This window comes from Sciurus vulgaris (assembly GCF_902686455.1).
Source record: "Sciurus vulgaris genome assembly, chromosome: 4".
Classification (NCBI taxonomy): domain Eukaryota; kingdom Metazoa; phylum Chordata; class Mammalia; order Rodentia; family Sciuridae; genus Sciurus; species Sciurus vulgaris.
The window spans coordinates 115,201,492-115,222,731 of NC_136464.1; the positions used below are offsets into that span (position 1 = coordinate 115,201,492).

Below are 21,240 nucleotides of genomic sequence, written 5' to 3' on the forward strand. Positions count from 1 at the left end.
AGCAATGAATAGGGTATTCCACAGAACACAGTGGTAGGGTAGAAGCTGAAAAAAGAGGAGTCAGGCAAAGACAAGGCTTCCCCTTCTACAGTTGCATGATCAAGTCAGCCAGCATAAAGGACTGTGTGTCCTCTAACAGGGTAAATGACAGGAGTGAGGCAGCAAAGGAGTTAGGGAGAAGGCCGATGGAAGGAGCTAACAGTGATTCAGGGCATTTCCACATACATTTTTTACTTTCAGTCTATGGTATTTTCTCCATGGTCACAAATGGGAAATTGAGACCTGGGGAGGTAGTTAATTGGTCTCTGGTCATACACTTAGATGGATATTTGTTCTGGCCTCAAAGGTGCCCCTAATTCACCCAGTCATTTAAAGAATGAACAGAATTAAAGGAGAGCCTACAGTGATATCAATAGGGAAGATATTCATATACAGTTTACTTAGAAGGACAAGGACAAGAAGAACATTCTCTTAACCACCTTCATCTATATCAATTCTAATCTTGATTTAATGTATGGATGAGGACAAGAATAGAGATTAAGAAATTGGAGTAGGGGCTCGGGTTATGGCTCAGTGGTAGATCACTTGCAAAGCACGTGTGAGGCACTGGGTTCAATCCTCAGCACCACATAAAAATAAATAAATAAAAATAAAGGTGTCTACAACTAAAAAAAATTTTTTTTAAAAGGAAGAAATTGGAGTAAATAATCTTTTCAGTCCATTTGGGCTGCTATAACAAAATGCCATAAACTGGATAGTTTATTAACAACAGAAATGTATTTCTAACAGTTCTTGAGGCTAAGAAGTCTAATACCAAGGTGTTCTCAGATTTAATGTCTGACCAGGGTTCACATACAGCACCTTCTTGGTATATCATCATATGGTAGAAAGAGTTAGGAGTCTGTTAGGTTGCATTTATAAGGACACTAATCCCATGGGGTCCACCCTCGTGACCAAATCCCGAAGCCCTATCTCCTAACACCATCACATTGGTAATTAAGTTTCAATATATGAATTTTGGGACCACAAGAAGTCATGACACAATCCCTTTATCTATTCTTTACTCTAAAATATTTATTAATTGCCTTTTTGGTGCCAGAATACTTAATCTCCATAGCACCCTGTAAGTTAGATATTGCTGTGCCTATCTTATCTTTTATTTATTTATTTTTAAATTTTTTTCCATATATGTATATAGGGTAATAATGTCTGTTTCATTCTACTCTCCTTCCCATCCCCAACCCCCCACCCCTCCCCTCATTCCCCTCTGCATTAATTCAAATTTCCTTAATTCTTCCCAACCCACCCCCCACTATGGATCAGCATCTGCTTATCAGAGAAAATATTCAGCCTTTGGTTTTTGGGGACTGACTTATTTCACTTAGCATGATATTTTCTAGTTCCATCCATTTACCTGCAAATGCCATAATTTCATAAGGCTGAGTAATATTCCATTGTGTATATGTACCACATTTTCTTTATCCATTCATCTGTTGAAGGGCATGTAGGTTGGTTCCATAGTTCAGCTATTGTGAATTGAGCTGCCATAAACATTGATGTGGCTGCATCACTGTAGTATGCTGATTTTAAGTCCTTTGGGTATAAATCAAGGAGTTGGATAGCTGGGTCAAATGGTGGTTCATTCCAAGTTTTCTTAGGAATCTCCATACTGCTTTCCAAAGTGGTTGCACCAATCTACATTCCCACCAGCAATGTATGAGTGTACCTTTTTCCCCACATCCTCACCAATACTTATTATTGCTTGTATTCTTGATAATTGCCATTCTGACTGGAATGAGATGAAATCTTAGAATAGTTTTGATTTGCATTTCTCTAACTGCAAGAGATGATGAATATTTTTTCCTGTTTGTTGATTGACTGTATTTCTTCTTCTGTGAATTGTCTGTTAAATTGCTTAGCCCATTTATTGATGGGGTTATTTGGTTTTTTTGGTGTTAAGTTTTTGGGTTCTCCAGGATATATACCTGGAGATTAGTGCTCCATCAGAGGTTGTTGTAAAGATTTTCTCCCATTTTATAGGCTGTCTCTTCATGCTGTTGTTTCCTTTGCTGAGAAGAAGTTTCTTTAGTTTGAATCCATCCCATTTATTGATTCTTAATTTTATTCTTGTGCTTTAGGAATCTTGTTAAGGAAGTCAGGTCCTTAGCTGACATGATGAAGATTTGGGCCTACTTTTTCTTGTTAGGCACAGGGTCTCTGTTCTAGTGCCTAAATCTTTGATCCACTTTGAGTTGATTTTTGTGCACGGTGAGAGATAGAGGTTTAATTTAGTTTTGTTACATATGGATTTCCCATTTTCCCAGCACCATTTGTTGAATAGGCTATCTTTTCTCCAGTGTATAACTGTGAGATAACTATTTATGTGGGTTTATCTCTGTGTCTTCTATTTTGCACCATTGGTCTACATGTCTATTTAAGGTCTGGTAGTGTGATGCCTCCTGCTTCACTCTTCTTACTAAGGATTGCTTTGGCTATTCTGGGTCTCTTATTTTTCCAAATGAATTTTATTTTAAAGATGAGGGATCTAGGGCTGTAATTGTGGTTTGGTGCTAGAGCACTTGCTTGGCATGTGTGAGGCCCTGCGTTCAATCCTCAGCACTGCATATAAATAAATGAAATAAAAGAACCACTGACAACTAAAAAAAAAATTTAAAAAAAAAAAGATGAGGGATCTAATAATTAGAAAAAATAAGTTCATTTTACTTCAATATATTTATCTGAAAAATGGGGATAAGAGATTTGGATTTTTATGACTAGTAGAGAATTCATAGACTATTACAGTGTCTCAGTAGTAATCACTCAAATGTTTGCAGGTGCTTTTGTTTTGTCTTTACTTTTACTATTATTATTTCTTACCATTGTGTTCAATTATGAATTTCCTGAAGACAGGGGTCATGTACTGTTCATCCAACATCCCAGGCACTGTTCACACATTAAGGATTCTGTCAGTGTTTGCAGAGTGAATGCACCCTTCTTTTTTCCCTGAAGAAACTCAAGCACTGCCATTTGCATGAGCCACCACAATGCTACCTGAAACTAGATCTGCCACAGGGTGTACCCCTCCTGCACACTTCCCTACCCACTCATGGGGGAGACACCAGTGCACATTGCAATTTGGGACAGAAGATGTATTCTGCTTTATAATTAACATGGGCATAATTAACTGCTAGCCAGTCCTGGGGTCTCCCACATTTACCCATCCCAGGTCTGTGCCTGCACTTGTTTGAATCAGCTCAACTGCTACTCAGCTCAGACCAGCAGTTGATTTCTCTCTCTTGAGATTAGCTGTCTTCACTTCGCTACCCACCCCATTCCATGGTGTTACTCTTATATGGAACTTGGAAACCTGGAACAGACCTCAGTTTGTTGTTGTTCAGTAATAGTAATAATAGCTACTATTAATTGTATGCTTATACTGTGCCAAGTTAAGAGCCTCATAAACACTAGCCTTTTACCTCTTATTGTTTCTTTCTTTTCACAGTAGAGAACCTTTTAAACCTAGAAGAGGTAAATTGAATGAAATCTCATTCCCCATTGATCTGAATAAACTCAAACACATGATATAGTTCTCTCAAGCAAATTCAGAGTTTATGTTTATTGTTTTGAACAAACTAGCTGTAGAAAACTCATATGTGGTTCCTGTCCCCCATCTCTGGTTCAGCAGGGAGTCTACACTGGAGTGTAAGCACAGTCTGTGTTCCCAGCAGCATGGTGATGCTCCTCCTTGTTTGTGAAGAAGCTAAAGTTCTTTTTAAATGATGTGAAACACATGACATGAAACACATTAGCATAACAAATTTCTTTTAAAAAACAGAAGAGTAAAAAGGGGTTTTTTTTATCTTCCCTTTAGTGTTTTTTATAGATTATTATAATTTATTTTAGTGTTCATATTTTAGTTGATTAATTTTAACTTCCCTACTATTTTGCCTTCAGATACTTTTTGAAAATAACATTAATAGTCTTCCCACTTACAAGTGTGCACTTTCTCTTCTGTGAGGGTAGGGGCTAGCAACATGGCTTGTTTATATTTAGGATGTTTGCTTATAGACAAACATCTTGTACAAAAATCCTCCATATTTTCTCATCCAGAATAATTTTCTGCCAGATTAAATTGAGGGATTTTTGTGACCATATTTGCACATTGCAGATTTAAAATGACATTATCTGAGTCATCTATTAATAGAAAAAGACCTGTAAACTCATAATGGTTCTATCAAGGCAAGATGTTGTAGGAAAGGAACCATGTCACTTTCTTTTTTATCTGTATCTGTTATGTTGAAGTTTTTATGGTGAACATTTTTATTTTGTGATTAGAAGAAAAATAAAAATTCTAATTTTGTATTTTACAACCATGGTCATGTTATTTCATTGAATAACTTACCAGTGATTCCTATCTATATGAAGTTTGTGTGTATGTGTTTTAAAAACATTAAATTCCTCTGTCTCCTTCAAAATTGGTACAGGTCCCAAAGGCAAACAGTTAGAAGGAACTGAATGTCCACTCCATGTTGTTCATCCACCCACTGGGGAAGAGTTTGCTCTGGGGTGTGGAGTGTGCAGAAATGCTCACACTTTTTAGAACACTCAGATCCTTTATCTACAGAGAGAAAAGTTGCCTTCATCCATCAAGAGGGTGCAGTGAAGTTTAAACTTTGCTCAGGATAAGGACGGGACCATTTTTACATCCATGAAAATGAACTATTCACAGTGCAAGAAGGATGCCAAATACCATGTACATAATTCTTGCTATGGAAACTTTCCCCATTATTTTGGTTTATCTTCTTTTGAACCAAGACATCAAATTTGTGAGGTGTTTGCATGTGGCCATTACCGTCTTTGGCCTGTGAAGCATTGGACATTTATAGATAATTGATATAAAAGAATTGCCATACCCATGGACTAAGAATGATGCTGGCTTTCAAGCAAAAAAGAAAAATAATCATTGTTTATTGTATACTGCCTTTTTGTAATCCTGTACAATTGCATCACGGGTGGGGATAAAAAGAGGAATATTCTGGTTTATTTCCTAGACTGTTATTTAAAAAAAAAAATTGTGTTAGGACAGCATATAAATGTAATAAGTATCACACTGTATATAAAGATATCAATGTTTGTCCTGTATAAGAATTACTAAATTACAAATGCAGTTTCATTTAAACTTCTAGGTTAAGTTTGAGCCTGAAATTTTAATGAAGTGCAATACTGAGTGTGCCTCATTATCTTGCAGCTGTAAACATATTGGAATGTACATGTCAATAAAACCACTGTACATTTTTATACAGTGATAAAGTCTAACATTTGTGTAAGGTGTTATTTGAGAAACAAAGTTTGAACAGCTTCAAAGTCTTAAAATCCATTTAAGCTTTTTGGAAAGAAATTATTAACCTGGCCCAATCATGATTCTCATAACTATTAGGGAAAATAAGAGTAATAATGAAGCATTGTACTGAAATCTTAAATACTGCATGGTTCATGGGGTGTGTGTGTGTGTGTGTGTGTGTGTGTAATCTTTTCATAAGCAGACATAGCAAAGACAGGAAAACACTTCGGAAATCAGTCAACTGCTATCTTCTTAATTAGTAGCTTTCAAATTTTTTATAATCATTAATCATTAGTGGGTTTTTGTTTTTTGTTTTTTTCTTTTTTGTGGCACTGGGGATTGAACCTCCTGGGAGTGCTTTACCACTGAACTACATCCTTAGCCATTTTTATTTTTTATTTTGAGATAGGTTCTCACTAAGGCTGCCCTGAAACCTTCCATCCTCCTATCTCAGCCTCTTGAGTGACTGAGATACAGGGGTGTGCCACTGCACCAGGCTTTCTATAGACTAGTAATGGTTTTAGGTAGATCTTTTCTTTCTTTTACTTGTCTTCCATTTGAGTTGTGAAATTGCCAAATGATTGACTTACAATCTATCCTAAATCAGATGATATTTATTTCACAAGCGTTTCAAATTGATTTTATTTTAAATTCCCACTGTTGGAAATACCGAAATTAATTTGTCAACATAGAAATAATTGACAAATTTAATACATTTGATTAAGCATTTATGAGAAGTTTAAAATAATCTTTGTCTTAAAAGAACTTAAAATATAACTCAGATAACTATTTTATAGAGTGTTCTAATACATTTCATAAAAATGTCCAAGCCAAAGACAAAATTATTATTGTTTTGATGGTTTTGTGGCTGGTAGACTTCAAGAGGCCAATGGAGCTCCATTTTAAAGAGCAAATAGCATTTCAGGGAATAGAGATGTCAAAAGTGGCATGAGAAAGAAAGTGCGTAGGTAGAGAAATATAAAATGTGATCAGAGAACAGCCAGCAGTACTACACACTCAGGGTGGTGACTTAACTAAGAAACACAAAAGGTAAGAGCCCAAAGGAAAAGAGGAGAGAATGAGGTAAGTATATTTGACTTAAACTCACAGTCCACAGGAATGAAACTAACCTTGAGAATGCCACACAAACAAGAGACTTCATGACACTTGGGAACTGTGAGGAATACCATCTTGTCTACACACTGACTGTGCCAACAAATTGATTAGCTCCAGGTAATGGGTGTTGGGGGGAATTAGGAAACTATTGAGATACTTGGCTAGGTTGAGCAGTCTCAGGGTAAAGTTTTAGTAATGAAAGGGGGAAAAGCCACAAAGTTCTACAATGTGTACTCACAAGGACTTGAACTTTATTTATAAGGAATCAATCTTTAATCATATGATCCCTAGCATTTCAAAAACAGCAAACTTAACATTTTAGTAATAAACTACAACAAAGCACAGATAGGAATGACTGGCAGGCATTTGGCTGAAGCATCTCGTTCACAAAGATCATCCTTTGAGCCTGGCCCGGTGGCACACACCTGTAATCCCAGCAGCTCAGGAGGCTGAGGCAGGAGGATCAGGAGTTCAAAGCCAGCCTCAGTAAAAATGAGGTGCTAAGCAACTCAGTGAGACCCTGTCTCTAAATAAAACAAAAAATAGGGCTGGGAATGTGGCTCAATGGTCAAGTACACCAGAGTTCAATTCCCAGTACCAAAGAAAGAGGGGGGGGAGGAAAGAAAGAAAGAAGAGAGAGAGAGAGAGAGAGAGAGAGAGAGAGAGAGAGAGGGGAGAGAGAGAGAGAGAGAGAGAGAGAGAGAGAGAGAGGGGGGAGAGGAAAAGAAAAGAAAAGAAAAGAAAAGAAAAGAAAAACAGATCATCCTTCAAATACCCTATGTAATATACTAGGCAGGAAGCCGCAGAACCGTAATAGGGTTAGTGAACCTTTCTGGACAGAAACTCTTCACCTGTTATATTTTCAAGCATAGCAAAAGCAATTTTTCTTAAAACAGTTTTATGGCCTAAGATTGTGTTCTATAAATAAGCGTATTTGATAAAACATATGCAGTACTCTGTTTACACTTTACTCAGTATTGACTAGTTTGCCATCTTTTTCAGATTTTTCAACCTCAGTAGCTCTCCCTGCCTACTTTGTGACCATATTCCATCTGGACCCAGTCCCTTGTGTTTCTCATGGTCACTGTATGATGGAACATTATAGCTCATTTTCCTGAAAATTGCCAATAGTACATGAAAAGTGCTGGAATTGAAACCAGAAGACTTATGGGCAAGACTTGACTGCCTTTTTTTGCCTGTGTGACCTTGAGTGAGCTGTTTATTTTGGTATTAGAATAATACCAAATCCAAATCAAATGTTTAGAGAAATTAAATGACTTGCACTAGATTCCCACTGTATTTGGCTGAAAAAAAGTCCTAGAATGTGCATCCAGAACTTTCTAAAGCCCAAACTTTTTCTGCCACATGATGCACTTACTGATGCTTCTGAAAAGAATTTATAAAGTAGTAACAACAACTGTAATATGGGTACAGTTGCAAAGAGAACAAGACAGTATTTGCCCACGTTATGGGGCGCAACTTAAGAATAGACTTATCACCACTGAAAAGTCCAAATTTGAAAGTCTTTATTAAGCCAGCCAGCTAACTGTCTCACACAATGCCTCAAAAATGGCTATTGGGAGAATAGCCCCAACCATAGGATTGTAGGGGTTTTTGTACCATAAGTCAGTACATCAATCATAAGTGTCTGTTGCTATGATTCAAAATTATTAACTAACATGAGACCTGAAATAATTAGCAGAAGGGGGAAGTGGGTCAAAAGTAACCAAATTAAAGAATGGTTACTAACATCTAGACAATCACTGTTGACATGGTACATTGTTTAGGAAAATAGGAATCAAAAAGAGAACACTTTTTCATTATAAAATGATTGCCATTTTGTGTTGCCAAATGTGTCATGCTAAGCAACTGTTGATGGGTACAGAGGCAGGATGTTCCCATGGGAGAAGCATTTCCTATATGACATTGGAATCTCAGGGTAAAATGGAGTCTGTTCAGTCATTTTCCATATAGTCTGGCCTATAATACTTCCATGGAACCAAATCTGTCAGTCTGTCACCCCCACAGCAGTGGTCAGTTTAGTTGGGAGGGGTGTAGCTCAGAGCTCCCATTTAGGTGAGCTCCCTCCTCAAGGAGATTGATTCCATACAGCCTTCAGCTCTAGCACCAGTATTTGATCCCAAATCACAGTCTTCTAGGGCAGCTCCAGCCGACAGAACTCTGCCAGCATTCTAGGGCCTGGCCATTTCTGTCCAAGCACTCAGATTGACATTTATGGTAGGTCTTTGCACCAATACTTGGACTGGCGGAGACCTGCATAGAGCTTCATTGTCGGGAGGGAATTTTCCAACCTGAGCTTCTTCCTGTATCCCTCTCCTTTCATGAATCTACATTAGCTGAAGGCTCTCCTTCCAGCTCTCTCAGCCCATAATCTTTCACAGGCTTTCCTCCCAACAGATTTCCTACACTTCTAACTTCCTGTTGGTGTCTCCCTCCTAGATGGCCTGACACAACAGGATAATATAATTTAAATGTCTTCCTTGAAGACAGTTCAGTTCACAAATGACCTCTGGTGACAGGGAAAATAGCTACGTTATGAAAACATAAATACTGGAGGGAGTCACAGTGAGAAGAAATGATGAAAGAAAGTAAAAGTCAGGGTTGGAGATGATTGCCCACTATGTATCCCTGCAGTCTCATACAGTTGCAAAAGAATACTCCACCAACTCCACAGTAAGTTTCTTAGCAAAATAAGCACAAGAAACATGTTCAATTACAGCATGTCCATCTCCTCATAAGGAGGATGAGTTTTGACAAGAAAAAGTGTAAAGGAACATTCTAGGAGGAGAACATGGTGACAACTAAGGCACTGATGTGTTCCTCCAAGTGTGAGTAGCTTTTTGCCTCTTTAATAAATATTTGAGTACTGTTCAAGGCTTGCACTTGAGAGTACTCTCTGATGGAGGTAAGAGACTGTGTTTGTTCCCCATTGCTTAGTAGTCATGATTTTCCCACTTGAAGGTGCTTGAATGGACTGTACTAGTTAGTTGATATGTGCAGCACTAGCTAGTGACATATAAACATAAACAATACAATGTTACCAAGAACTACACTCGAGGTTTTATATTAAAATGAAACATTTACTAAGAACTTACTGTAGCAAGCACTATGCTAATGCATAGGTATGGCAGTGTAATGGCCTCCCAAAATCTTCCTTGTCTTAATCCCCAGGGTGTATGAAGGTGTTACCTTGTGTAGCAAAAGGGCTTTTGCACGTTGGTCACCATAGCAGAGCAAGTCACAGGCGAGCCAGCCTGCCCAACCCCCACGCCAAGGTCAGTCACCATCACTGACCAACCCCGCCTGACCCCCACACCAAGGTCAGATGCCATCCCTGAGCCTGCCTGCCTGCCCCACTGCGGCTGAGGGACACTGCACTTGCCTCTGTGCTGACTCAGCGCACCCTCAGTGGGGCGCCCCAGCTTCTTTGGAGGCTGGTGCAGGCATTTTTAATTATTCCTGAGGGCATGGCCTTCATCACTAGAAGGGCAGCTCCCTTCCTGAGACACCTACAGGAGACTGGAGGCCCTTTGACAGGGCTCAGGATTCAAAAAGAGGAGGTATTGAGAGACTTGGGACCAACTCAGAGCCGCTGGGTGAGTCTCTCCCACTGGGCGGGCTCCCTGGATGGGGCAGTAGTTCCGGAACACAGGGAACTTCGTGGAGTAGAGTGGCTCAGTGAGACTCCCCTGCTGGAGCCAAGAACCTGGTCAACCGGGAGCATTGCAGAGGAGGGCCGCACAGCAAGAGACTTCAGCGCAGGGCAAGGCTCCCTGGCCCAGGCTGTAGCTCCAGTCCCCAGGGAATGTAGCAGATGAGGGTCACTCAGCGATAGAGTCCCTTGCTGGGCCAGGCTCCCCAGCCCAGACAGTAGGTCTGGACCTCTGGGAACATCGCAAAGGAGGGCTGCCCAGTCCAGGTGGTAGTTCTGGACCGAAGGGAACTTCTCAGAGGAGAGCTGCTCAACAAAACTTCCCTATCGGGTGAGTCTTCCCCACTGGGTGAGGCTTTCCTACCAGGGCAATAGAACCGGAGACACAGGCCCAGACCAGACGTGCCCCAGTCCACAGTCTAGACCCCCTTTGGCTGACCATCGGTCAACAAGTGGAGGCGCCTCTGCCCACTGACAGGGAATATACCCTCCCGAATGTCACCACCCCTAGAGGGGCAGCTTCCTTGTGGAGCACTGCATTATCAAGTTCCTCCAAGACTTCAGGCTACTGAAGGCTAGGAGGTGAGTTATTGGAAATCTACAGGGACACTATTAGTCAATAGAGGAAATCTATAATACCTCAGAGTTGCACTACTAGAGGGGTAGATACCTGACCAATATGAGAAAACAAAGGAAGAAAATGTCCCAAACAAACCTAGATGGTATAGCAATAAAATCCAATGACAGCATGGCAGAAGAAATGTTAGAAAGGGAGTTCAGAATGTACATAATTTAAATGATCAGGGAAGCAAGCGAGGAGATGAAAGAGCAAATGCAGGCTTTGAATGATCACACGACTCAACAGTTAAAAGAGCAAATGCAGGAAGCAAAAGATCATTCAGTAAAGAGAGATACTAAAAAAAAAAAATGAATAAAAAATAAAAACAAACAGAAATCCTTACAATGACGGAAACAATAAACCAAATTAAAAACTCCACAGAAAGCATAACCAGTAGGATAGAACACCTGGAAGACAGAACCTCAGTCATTGAAGGCAAAATATTTAACCTTGAAAACAAAGTGGACCAAACAAAGAAGATGGTAAGAAATCATGAACAGAATCTACAAGTCTTAAGCCCCCTTGCTCTTCTCGACCAGCGGCAAGGGAAGGGGACACTCCCTAACAAGGTCAGACCGGGATAGGTAAGGCCGACTGACCGCCTGCTCCCAGCCCTCCAGGCGGAGGACAATCAGATGTGTCATGGAGACCCGTCACAGCAGGAACTCGTTTATTGAGGAAATCACACAGCTTTTATGTAGGGTGAAGGCTAGGCGGGAACCAATCAGCTTAAAGGTCAGCAAGGCATGGGGTGTTCACGCAGGCAAAAGTCCCATAAGACTATATGGCAAGCACAAGCTGATCACGTTCGCGGAACTATTGTTAACCAATCCCTGACGGTGGTTCGATTCATCATGATTAACTATTGAAACCGCCTTTGAGGCCTTGATATTGCTCACTCACCAGGGAGTAAGGAGTCAGCCTGAGTTAGTTAACGTGTCATTAGTCCCAACATACAAGAATTATGGGATATCATGAAAAGGCCAAATTTAAGAATTATTGGGATTGAGGAAGGCACAGAGAAACAAACCAAGGAATGAACAATCTATTCACCGTAATAACATCAGAAAATTTCCCAAATCTGAAGAATGAAATGGAAAATCAAATACAAGAGGCTTATAGGACTCCAAATATACAAAATTACAATGGACCCACACCAAGGCACATTATAATGAAAATACATAATATACAAAATAAAGACAGAATTTTAAAGGCTGTGAGAGAAAAGAATCAAATTACATTCAGGGGGAAATCAATATGGATATCAGCAGATTTTTCAACCCAGACCCCAAAAGATAGAAGGATCTGTAAGAACATTTTTCAAGCTCTGAAAGAAAACGGGATGCCAGTCAAGAATCTTATACCCAACAAAACTTACCTTCAGATTTGACGATGAAATAAAATCCTTCCATGATACACAGAAGCTAAAAGAATTTACAAAAAGAAAGTTGGCACTACAGAACATTCTCAGCAAAATATTCCATGAGGAAGAGATGAAAAACAACGATGTAAATCAAAAAAGGGAGAAACTACCCTAAAGGAATAGCCAAATAAAGGAGAAACCGAGTCATGTCAAAAAACCAAAAATGAGCCAAATGACTGGGAATACAAATCATATCTCAATAATAACCCTGAATGTTAGTGGCCTGAACTCATCAATCAAAACACATAGACTGGTAGATTGAATTAAAAAGTAAGATCCAACAATATGCTACCTGCAAGAGACTCATCTCATAGAAAGAGATACCCACAGACTAAAGGTGTAAGGATGGGAAAAAACCTACCATGCACATGGACTCAGCAAAAAAGCCGCAGTATCAGATAATGTGGACTTCAAGCCAAAGTTAGTCAGAAAGGATTAAGAAGGACATTTCATACTGCTTAAGGAAAGCATAAGTCAGCAAGACATAACAATCATAAGTATCTATGCCCCAAACAGTGGCTCATACATGTACGTCGAACAAATCATTCTCAATTCCAGGAATCGAATACATCACAACACAATAATACTAGGGGACGTTAACACACCACTCTTACCATTGGACAGATCTTCCAAACAAAAATTGAACAAAGAAACCATAGATCTCAATAATACAATCAATAATTTAGACTTAATGGACATATATAGAATGTACCATCCAACAAAGAGCAAATACACTTTCTTCTCAGCAGCATATGGATTCTTCTCTAAAATACACCATATATTATGCCACAAAGCTAATGTTAGCAAATACAAGAAGATAGAGACACTACCTTGTATTCTATCAGATCATAATAGATTGAAATTAGAAATAAATAACAGAATAAAAAACAGAAACTACTCCAACACCTGGAGATTAAATAATACGCTATTGTATGATGAATGGATAACAGAAGATATCAGGAGGGAAATAAAAAAATTCTTAGAGGTAAACAAGAACAAAGATACATCATATCAAAATCTCTGGGACACTATGAAAGCAATAATTAGAGGAAAATTTATTTCATGGAGCACATTCAATAAAAGAATAATAAACAACCTAACACTACAGCTCAAAGCCCTAGAAAAAGAAGAACAGAGCAACACCAAATGTAGTAGAAGACAGGAAATAGGTAAAATCAGAGCTGAAATCAATGAAATTGAAACAAAAGAAACAATAAAAAAATTGACAAAATAAATAGTTAGTTCTTTGAAAAAATAAAATTGATAAACCCTTAGCCACACTAACAGAGAAGGAGAGAGAAAATTCAAATTACTAAAATTCGGAATGAACAAGGAAATATCACAATAGACACGATTGAAATACAAAACAATTAGAAAGTATTTTGAAAATCTATACTCCAACAAAATAGAAAATCTTGAAGACATCAACAGATTTCTAGAGACATGAATTACATAATTTGAACCAGGAGGACATACACAATTTATGTAGATCAATTTCAAGTAATGAAATAGAAGAAGTCATCAAAAGCCTACCAACAAAGAAAAGTCCAGGACCAGATGGGTTCTCAGCCGAGTTCTACAAAACCTTTAAAGAAGAACTCATTCCAATACTTCTCAAAGTATTTCATGAAATAGAAGAGGAGGGAACCCTCCTAAACTCATTCTATGAAGCCAATACCACCCTGATACCTAAACCAGACATAGACACATCAAGGAAAGAAAATTTCAGACCAATATCCTTAATGAATATCGATGCAAAAATTTTCAACAAAATTTTAGCAAATTGCATACAAAAATATATTAAAAAGATAGTGCACCACGATCAAGTGGGTTTTACCCCAGGGATGCAAGGATGGTTCAACATCTAGAAATCAATAAATGTAATTCACCATATCGACAGACTTAAAGAATCACATAATTATTTTGATAGATGCAGAAAAAGCATTTGATAAAATACAGCATCCCTTCATGCTCAAAACACTAGAAAAAATAGGGATAGTGGGAACATTCCTTAACATTGTAATAGGCATCTATGCTAAGCCCATGGCCAATATCATTCTAAATGGTGAAAAACTGAAAGCATTCCCCCTAAAAACTGGAACAAGGCAGGGATGCCCCCTTTTACCAATTCTATTCAACATTGTCCTTGAAACTCTAGCCAGACCAATTAGACAGACCAAAGAAATTAAAGGGATATGAATAGGAAAAGAAGAACTGAAACTATCCTTATTTGCTGATGACATGATTATAAATTTAGAGGAATTAGGAAATTCCACCAGAAACCTTTTAGAACTCGTAAGTGAATTCAGTAAAGTAGCAGGATATAAGATCAATGCTCATAAATCTAATGCATTTTTATATATAAGTGATGAATCTTCAGAAAGAGAAGTTAGGAAAACTACCCCATTCACAATAGCTTTGAAAAAAATAAAATACTTGGGAATCAATCTGACAAAAGAGGTGAAAGACCTCTATAATGAGAACTACAGAACACTAAAGAAAGAAATTAAAGAAAACCTTAGAAGATGGAAAGATCTCCCCTGTTCTTGGATAGGCAGAATTAATATTGTCAAAATGGCCATACTACCAAAAGTGCTATACAGATTCGATGCAATTCTAATTAATATCCCAAGGATGTACCTTACAGAAATAGAGGAAGCAATCATGAAATTCATCTGGAAGAATAAGAAACCTAGAATAGCTAAAGCAGTCCTTAGCAGGAAGAGTGAAGCAGGGGGTATCGCAATACCAGAAATTCAACTATACTACAAAGCAATAGTAACAAAAACAGCATAGTATTGGTACCAAATAGACAAGTAGATCAATGGTACAGAATAGAGGACACAGACACAAACCCAAATAAATACAATTTTCTTATACTAGACAAAGGTCCCAAAAACATGCAATGGAGAAAAGATAGCCTCTTCAACAAATGGTGCTGGCAAAACTGGAAAACCATATGCAACAGAATAAATTAAAACCCTATCTCTCACCCTGCACAAAACTCAACTCCAAATGGATCAATGGCCTTGGAATCAGACCAGAGACCCTGCATCTTATAGAAGAAAAAGTAGGTACAAATCTTCAACATGTCGGCTTAGGATCAGACTTCCTTAACAGGACTCCCACAGCACAAGAAATAAAAGCAAGAATCAATAACTGGGATAGATTCAAACTAAAAAGCTTTCTCTCAGCAAAGGAAACTATCAGCAATGTGAAGAGAGAACCTACAGAGTGGGAAAAAATCTTTACCACTCATACTTCAGATAGAGCACTAATTTCCAGAATCTATAAAGAACTAAAAAAAAAACTCTACACGAAGAATACAAATAATCCAATCAACAAATGGGCTAAGGAAATGAACAGACACTTCACAGAAGAAGCTCTACAAGCAATCAACAGATATATGAAAAAATGTTCAACATCTTTAGTAATAAGAGAAATGCAAATCAAAACTACACTAAGATTCCATCTCACCCCAATTAGAATGGCAATTATCAAGAATACTAGCAATAATAGGTGTTGGAGAGGATGTGGGGAAAATGGTACACTCATACGTTGCTGGTGGGGCTGCAAATTAGTGCTGCCACTCTGGAAAGCAGTGTGGAGATTCCTTAGAAAACTTGGAATGGAACCACCATTTGTCCCAGCTCCTTGGCCTATACCTAAAGGACTTAAAATCAGCATACTTCAGAGATACAGCCACATCAATGTTCATAGCTGCTCAATTCACAATAGCCAGATTGTGGAACCAACCTAGATGCCCTTCAATTGATGAATGGATAAAGAAACTGTGATATATATATATACAATGGAATTTTACTCAGGTATAAAGAATAATAAAATTATGGCATTTGCAGGCAAATGGATGAAATTGGAGAATATGATGTTAAGTGAGATAAGCTCATCTCAAAAAACCAAAGGGCGAATGATCTCGCAGATAAGCGGATGATGACACATAATGGGGGGTGGGAGGGGGCAAGAATGGAGGAAGGAGGGACGGTGTAGAGGGAAAAAGAGAGGTGGGAGGGATAGGGGAAGGAAAAAAATAACAGAATGAATCCAAAACTATTACCCTATGTAAATGTATGATTACACAAATGGTATGCCTCTACTTAATGTACAAACAGAGAAACAAGATGTGTCCCATTTGTTTACAATAAAAATAAATTAAAAAAAAGAAAATAGATCAGTAAAAAGGTGTTAATAAAATGTGAACTGTGAAAAAAGGGACTTTGCAGATGTGATTAAGGACACAGATCTTAAAAATGATATTAGATTGGAATAACACAACAGACCTAATATAATCAGAAGGGTTCTAATATGTTGAAGAAGGAGGAAAGGGGGTCAGAGTCAGTGAAGGACAGGATCAGAGGCCAGAGATACTTGGAGGTGCTACACTGTTGGTTTTGAAGATGGAAGTAGAGGTCAGGTGCCTACAAAGACAGATGGCATCCAGAAGCTGGAAGGGGCAAGAAAACAGATTCTACTCTGAGCCAGAAGGAATGCAGTTCTGCTGACACCTTGATTTTATTGCATTTTGGATTTCTGATCTCCAAAACCACACAAAAATAATTTGTGTTTTTCTAAGCCACCAAGCCTATGGTAATTTTTTTTACTGCAGTATTAGGAATCATACGCGGGCCTTCCTATGCATGATCACATTTTTATCTTCCACAAACGCATGAACTATTGTTATCCTTTTTTCCATGAGGCAACTCAGTCTCACAGAGAAAGAATGAAAAATATTTCAATGATTTTTATACCAACTACACATGGAAATAATATTTTGGATATACTGGGTTAAGTAAAATAAATTAATAAAATCAATTTTACCTGTTTCTTTTAACTTTTAATGTGGCTTCCAGAAAATTTTAAACATGTGCTTGTATATATTTCTAGAACAGTGTTGGCCTAGACTCTTATCCTCCACAGTTTGATTTTATCATTTATTACTGCATTTTTTAAAATTAAATTTTACCAGATATATAAAATTATTAAAATTATATTTATAAATGGGGTAATATGTGATGTTCTGATGCATGTATATGTTTCATAATGTTAAGTCAGGTTTCAATATCTAACTTTCTAAAGTTTATCATTTTTTATAGCAAAACATTCAATATCCTTCTAACTTTTTAAAATATATAATAAATCATTATTAGCTATAGTCACACTACTGTATTACTGTGCAATTGCATAACTGCATACAGAACTTCTTACTCCCACAGGTAAAAACAAATCTGTGGTGATAGATTTCAGAACAGTGGTTGCTTTTGAGAAGGCATTGCACGGGAGGGAACAGTGGGTAGCTATAATATTTTATATCCTGAACAGGAAGTGGGGACCCAAGTGCACACATACAGAAATCCAATATACTATACACCTAAGATTTATGCACTGGTTACAAATGATACCTTGGTAAAAGAAAATAAAAGTCATAAATGATGACTCAGGAAAAGATTATGGTTGTACATAAGCTTAGATGACAAGTCTAACAATTTGTGTTTGATGTTACAAAGAGAAAAGTACTGAATGATTTTGAGTGAGAAGACATGCTCCAGTCAGTACTTCATGAAGATGAACAAGAAGCATCAGCCAGCCTTTCAAGACCCATCAGCTAATCAGTCATGAACCTCTCTCAGTTATGGAAGTGGGAACAAATGACTGGGTATCTGGTGATGAATAAAGGTGGTATCAACACAAAAACTCGGATTTAATGGAATACAGCATATGATACCAGGAAGCTGAGTTCCTCAAAAGAGAAAAATTAAATATATTCCCTGTGCCTAGAAAGAGTGATTAGCAATAAATTTAATGGCCCAACACATTGAGTAAAGGACTTCACTGCAGTGACTTAGCAATTAGATGGGATCTAGAAATTCTCCAGGGCACTAATGGAAAGATGGGTCCAATGTTGGACACCACTGCATGTAGCACACGTAAAAATGAGACTTAGATATTGTAATATAGAGAAGTACAATATCACAGTTACAGTCAAGATAGGGAAGGAAAAACCAAGGACTTAACTATGGCAGGTAGCATATTTTGTCTCAAAGAATCAGATCTATCAGGCAGGTAGAAGGGGCAACTGGGAACTCAATACAGCATTGTATATGATGTTTAATTCCAAAATGTTCTCATGTGAATAAGAAAGAAGAAAATCTGACAGAATTGTAGAAGAAGGTATTATCATTGGCATAAATAAATGAGCTCTGTGAGAATGCCCACTTGTAAAGTATAGCCCTGATTAAAGCTGAAGATTTCTGTGCCTTGTAAATAAAGCATGTGCATGTGGATATCCAAAACCTGGGCACAACTTGGAGCCTGACTGAAAATAACTGTACATCTGTGAAATGACATGGGATACATTTGAGAAATAGGCAACAAAAGAGAATTTGCCTCTTCTGGATTCAATTCTAACCAATATGAACACAACTTATTGGCATCTGTGGACATGATGAGCTGAGGTCCCTTAAAACTGCATATTGCATTGGAAAAAATACTTAAAAACATGAGTTTAATATCACTTGTTCTTAAGACAAAGTAAAGGTCGTGGGTGAAAATTATGAGAAACACATTTTGTTTGTACCTAAAAAGGAACAGTCTCATAAATCCCTCTGTCAGTGGATCAAATATCCTTGGCAGGTAGTGAGTGTATCACTAGGGCTACTCAGGGATGTTGTATTATAATGGCAGAATGAATGCGAAACCATTCTATATTGGAAGTGGGGAATAGTGGGAGGAATTTGAAATCTATTTGCAAGGCTAAAAACAAACCATTTTCAGCTAGCGTGATGTGTCTCATAATGAATGCCAAGCCCAGTAAAAATCATGTCTTAGTATTTTCCTGGGTTATTGCTTTTCAAGGGACAAAGCCAATATACTAGGTAAGCACATTTTTCACATATCTTAGTGTCCCTTTGGTTTAGCTTAGACCAACAAGAGAGAAAACATCACAACTCTTGCTGAGAAGGTCTAGCACTGAAATAACCACTTCCATCCTTCCTCAAGGAATTAGAATCAATAGTAATGACGATGATATAGCTAACATGTACTTAACATTGCCATATGCCTGCAAGTAGTTCACCTATTTGTTTTATATATAGTAAGTTATATGCAAATACTGTGCCATTTTATGTAAAGGACTTGATTATCCAAGGATTTTGGTATCCTTGTGAGCAGGGGGGATCTTGGAATCAATCCCCATGGATACCCAGGGACAACTTGTACTACAGCATAACCGAATCGTTGGTGTACTAAGAAGGTGGTGTTTGTGGGAGTGCTCTGCCTCTGGTAGAGGAATGTACCATCTGTGGAGAACTTAAAAGCAATAATGAAGCTGCTTAATTATTGGACTGCTCTTTCATCATATGTACTGGCAATTCTAAACAGTCACTAAAAAAATATTATTTCCTGATGGATCAATCTGTTTCACAGTCACCCTCCCTCAACCCACATGCAACAAATTTTGACTTTAAAAATTGATAAATGTAAATAAGTATTGACTTATCAAACAATAAGTACGAGCTTTTTTTTTAAGTTGAAATGAAATCTTTAACAGTAACAATGATGAAGAGAGGGGTATGCAATAGGTAAAGTATAACAAGGTCCTTGTTTTGTATTGAAGGAGGGTAGACTCTAATGGGAAAATTAAAAGGCTCTATGATTGGAGTGTGATTGAATATTAATTTGATATAATATATACTGATTATATTTACTTAATTATTCCCAATATAGAATGGTTTCCATTTATTCTGCCATTATAACACAATATTTACTTAACATTGCCATATGCCTGCAACTAGTTGACGTATTTGTTTTATATGTTAAGACATATACAAATACTGTGCCATTTAACGTAAAGGACTTAATTTTCCAAGGATTAATGTTTAAACCACATTAATGGTTTAATGTGTTTGGGTAATCATTTATAGTGTTAATCTAGTTTCAAGTAAAGGGGATTGTTTTGACTTGTTTTTCTTCTAATAATAATTATCATTACCTTTCTCAGAACTTCCTATTGTCCCTCACAATTCAGTCACCCAAGGACCTAATAAAATGTTGCAGTACAGGTACATCTACATTACTATGCTGCTAGAGAGTTTGCACAATTTGACTTGATGATCTAATAGCTAGGTCTTAAAAAAATCATCTTAATGTAATTTTACATATGGTTTCCTAGTTCAGTTTCTTGGGAGAAGGGGGACAATGTAGGGCTCTGAGAATACTGCTTTCCAGTCTTTCCCACAAGGGTTAAGGAGTTCAAAGCCATCTTGGATAGAAAACTACTTTTTCTTTTTTATTTTTGAGGGAAGTGGAGGAAAGGTGTGTAATTCAAACTATGATTTTGCACCTAGGACATTTCTAATTTTGATAAAATCAATACCCCCAAATCCAAACTTTTAAAACAAGTCAATTAAATAGCAGTTACAAAGATGCCTTGATTTACAAAAGGCTCCACCAAAGATTTTCTTATAATTAATCATCTACTTGTTTATATTCTCCCCATTGTTTTCAAAAAATATTTATAAATTTCAGGAACCTCTCTCTCTTTTTTTTTTTTTTTTGCGGTGCTGGGGATGAACCCAGGGCCTTGTGCTTGCAAGTCAAGCACTCTACCGACTGAGCTACCTCCCCAGCCCAGGAATCTCTTTACTTCATAAAGCAAGCGTGTTTTTTAAGAAGTATAACTGATGATAAAAATCTATTGGAGCTGGGCGTGTTGGTGCATGCCTGTAATCCCAAAGGCTCGGGAGGCTGAGGCAGGAAGATTGCAAGTTCAAAGCAGCCTCAGCAATTTAGGGAGGCCCTAAGCAACTTGGCGAGACCCCTCTCAATAAAAGGGGATGGGGTGGTGGGGATGTGGCTTAGTGGTTAAGCGCCCCTGGGTTCAATCTCTGGTATAAAAGAGGAAGAAAGAAAAAGAAACAAAGAGAGAGAGAGGAGAAGGAAGGAAGGAAGGAAGGAAGGAAGGGAGGGAGGGAGGGAGGGAGGGAGGGAGGGAGGGAGGGAGGAAGGAAGAAAGAAAAAAAGAAAGCAACATGAAAAATCACATTGGAAAAAAG

The 21,240-nt window shown here is 37.9% G+C and overlaps 1 protein-coding gene across 14 annotated transcripts in view; it reads left to right on the forward strand.

Annotated features, from left to right (window-relative positions):
- MYCBP2 (MYC binding protein 2) overlaps nt 1-5,111 on the forward strand; it is a 273,950-nt gene extending 268,839 nt beyond the window's left edge. For all 14 annotated transcript variants that reach the window (XM_079138891.1, XM_079138897.1, XM_079138894.1 and 11 more), the window contains one exon: nt 4,485-5,111. In XM_079138891.1, coding sequence (XP_078995017.1) covers nt 4,485-4,600 — 116 coding nt within the window. In that variant the 3' untranslated portion in view covers nt 4,601-5,111. The remainder of the gene's footprint in view (nt 1-4,484) is intronic.
- Nucleotides 5,112-21,240: the final 16,129 nt, after the last annotated feature.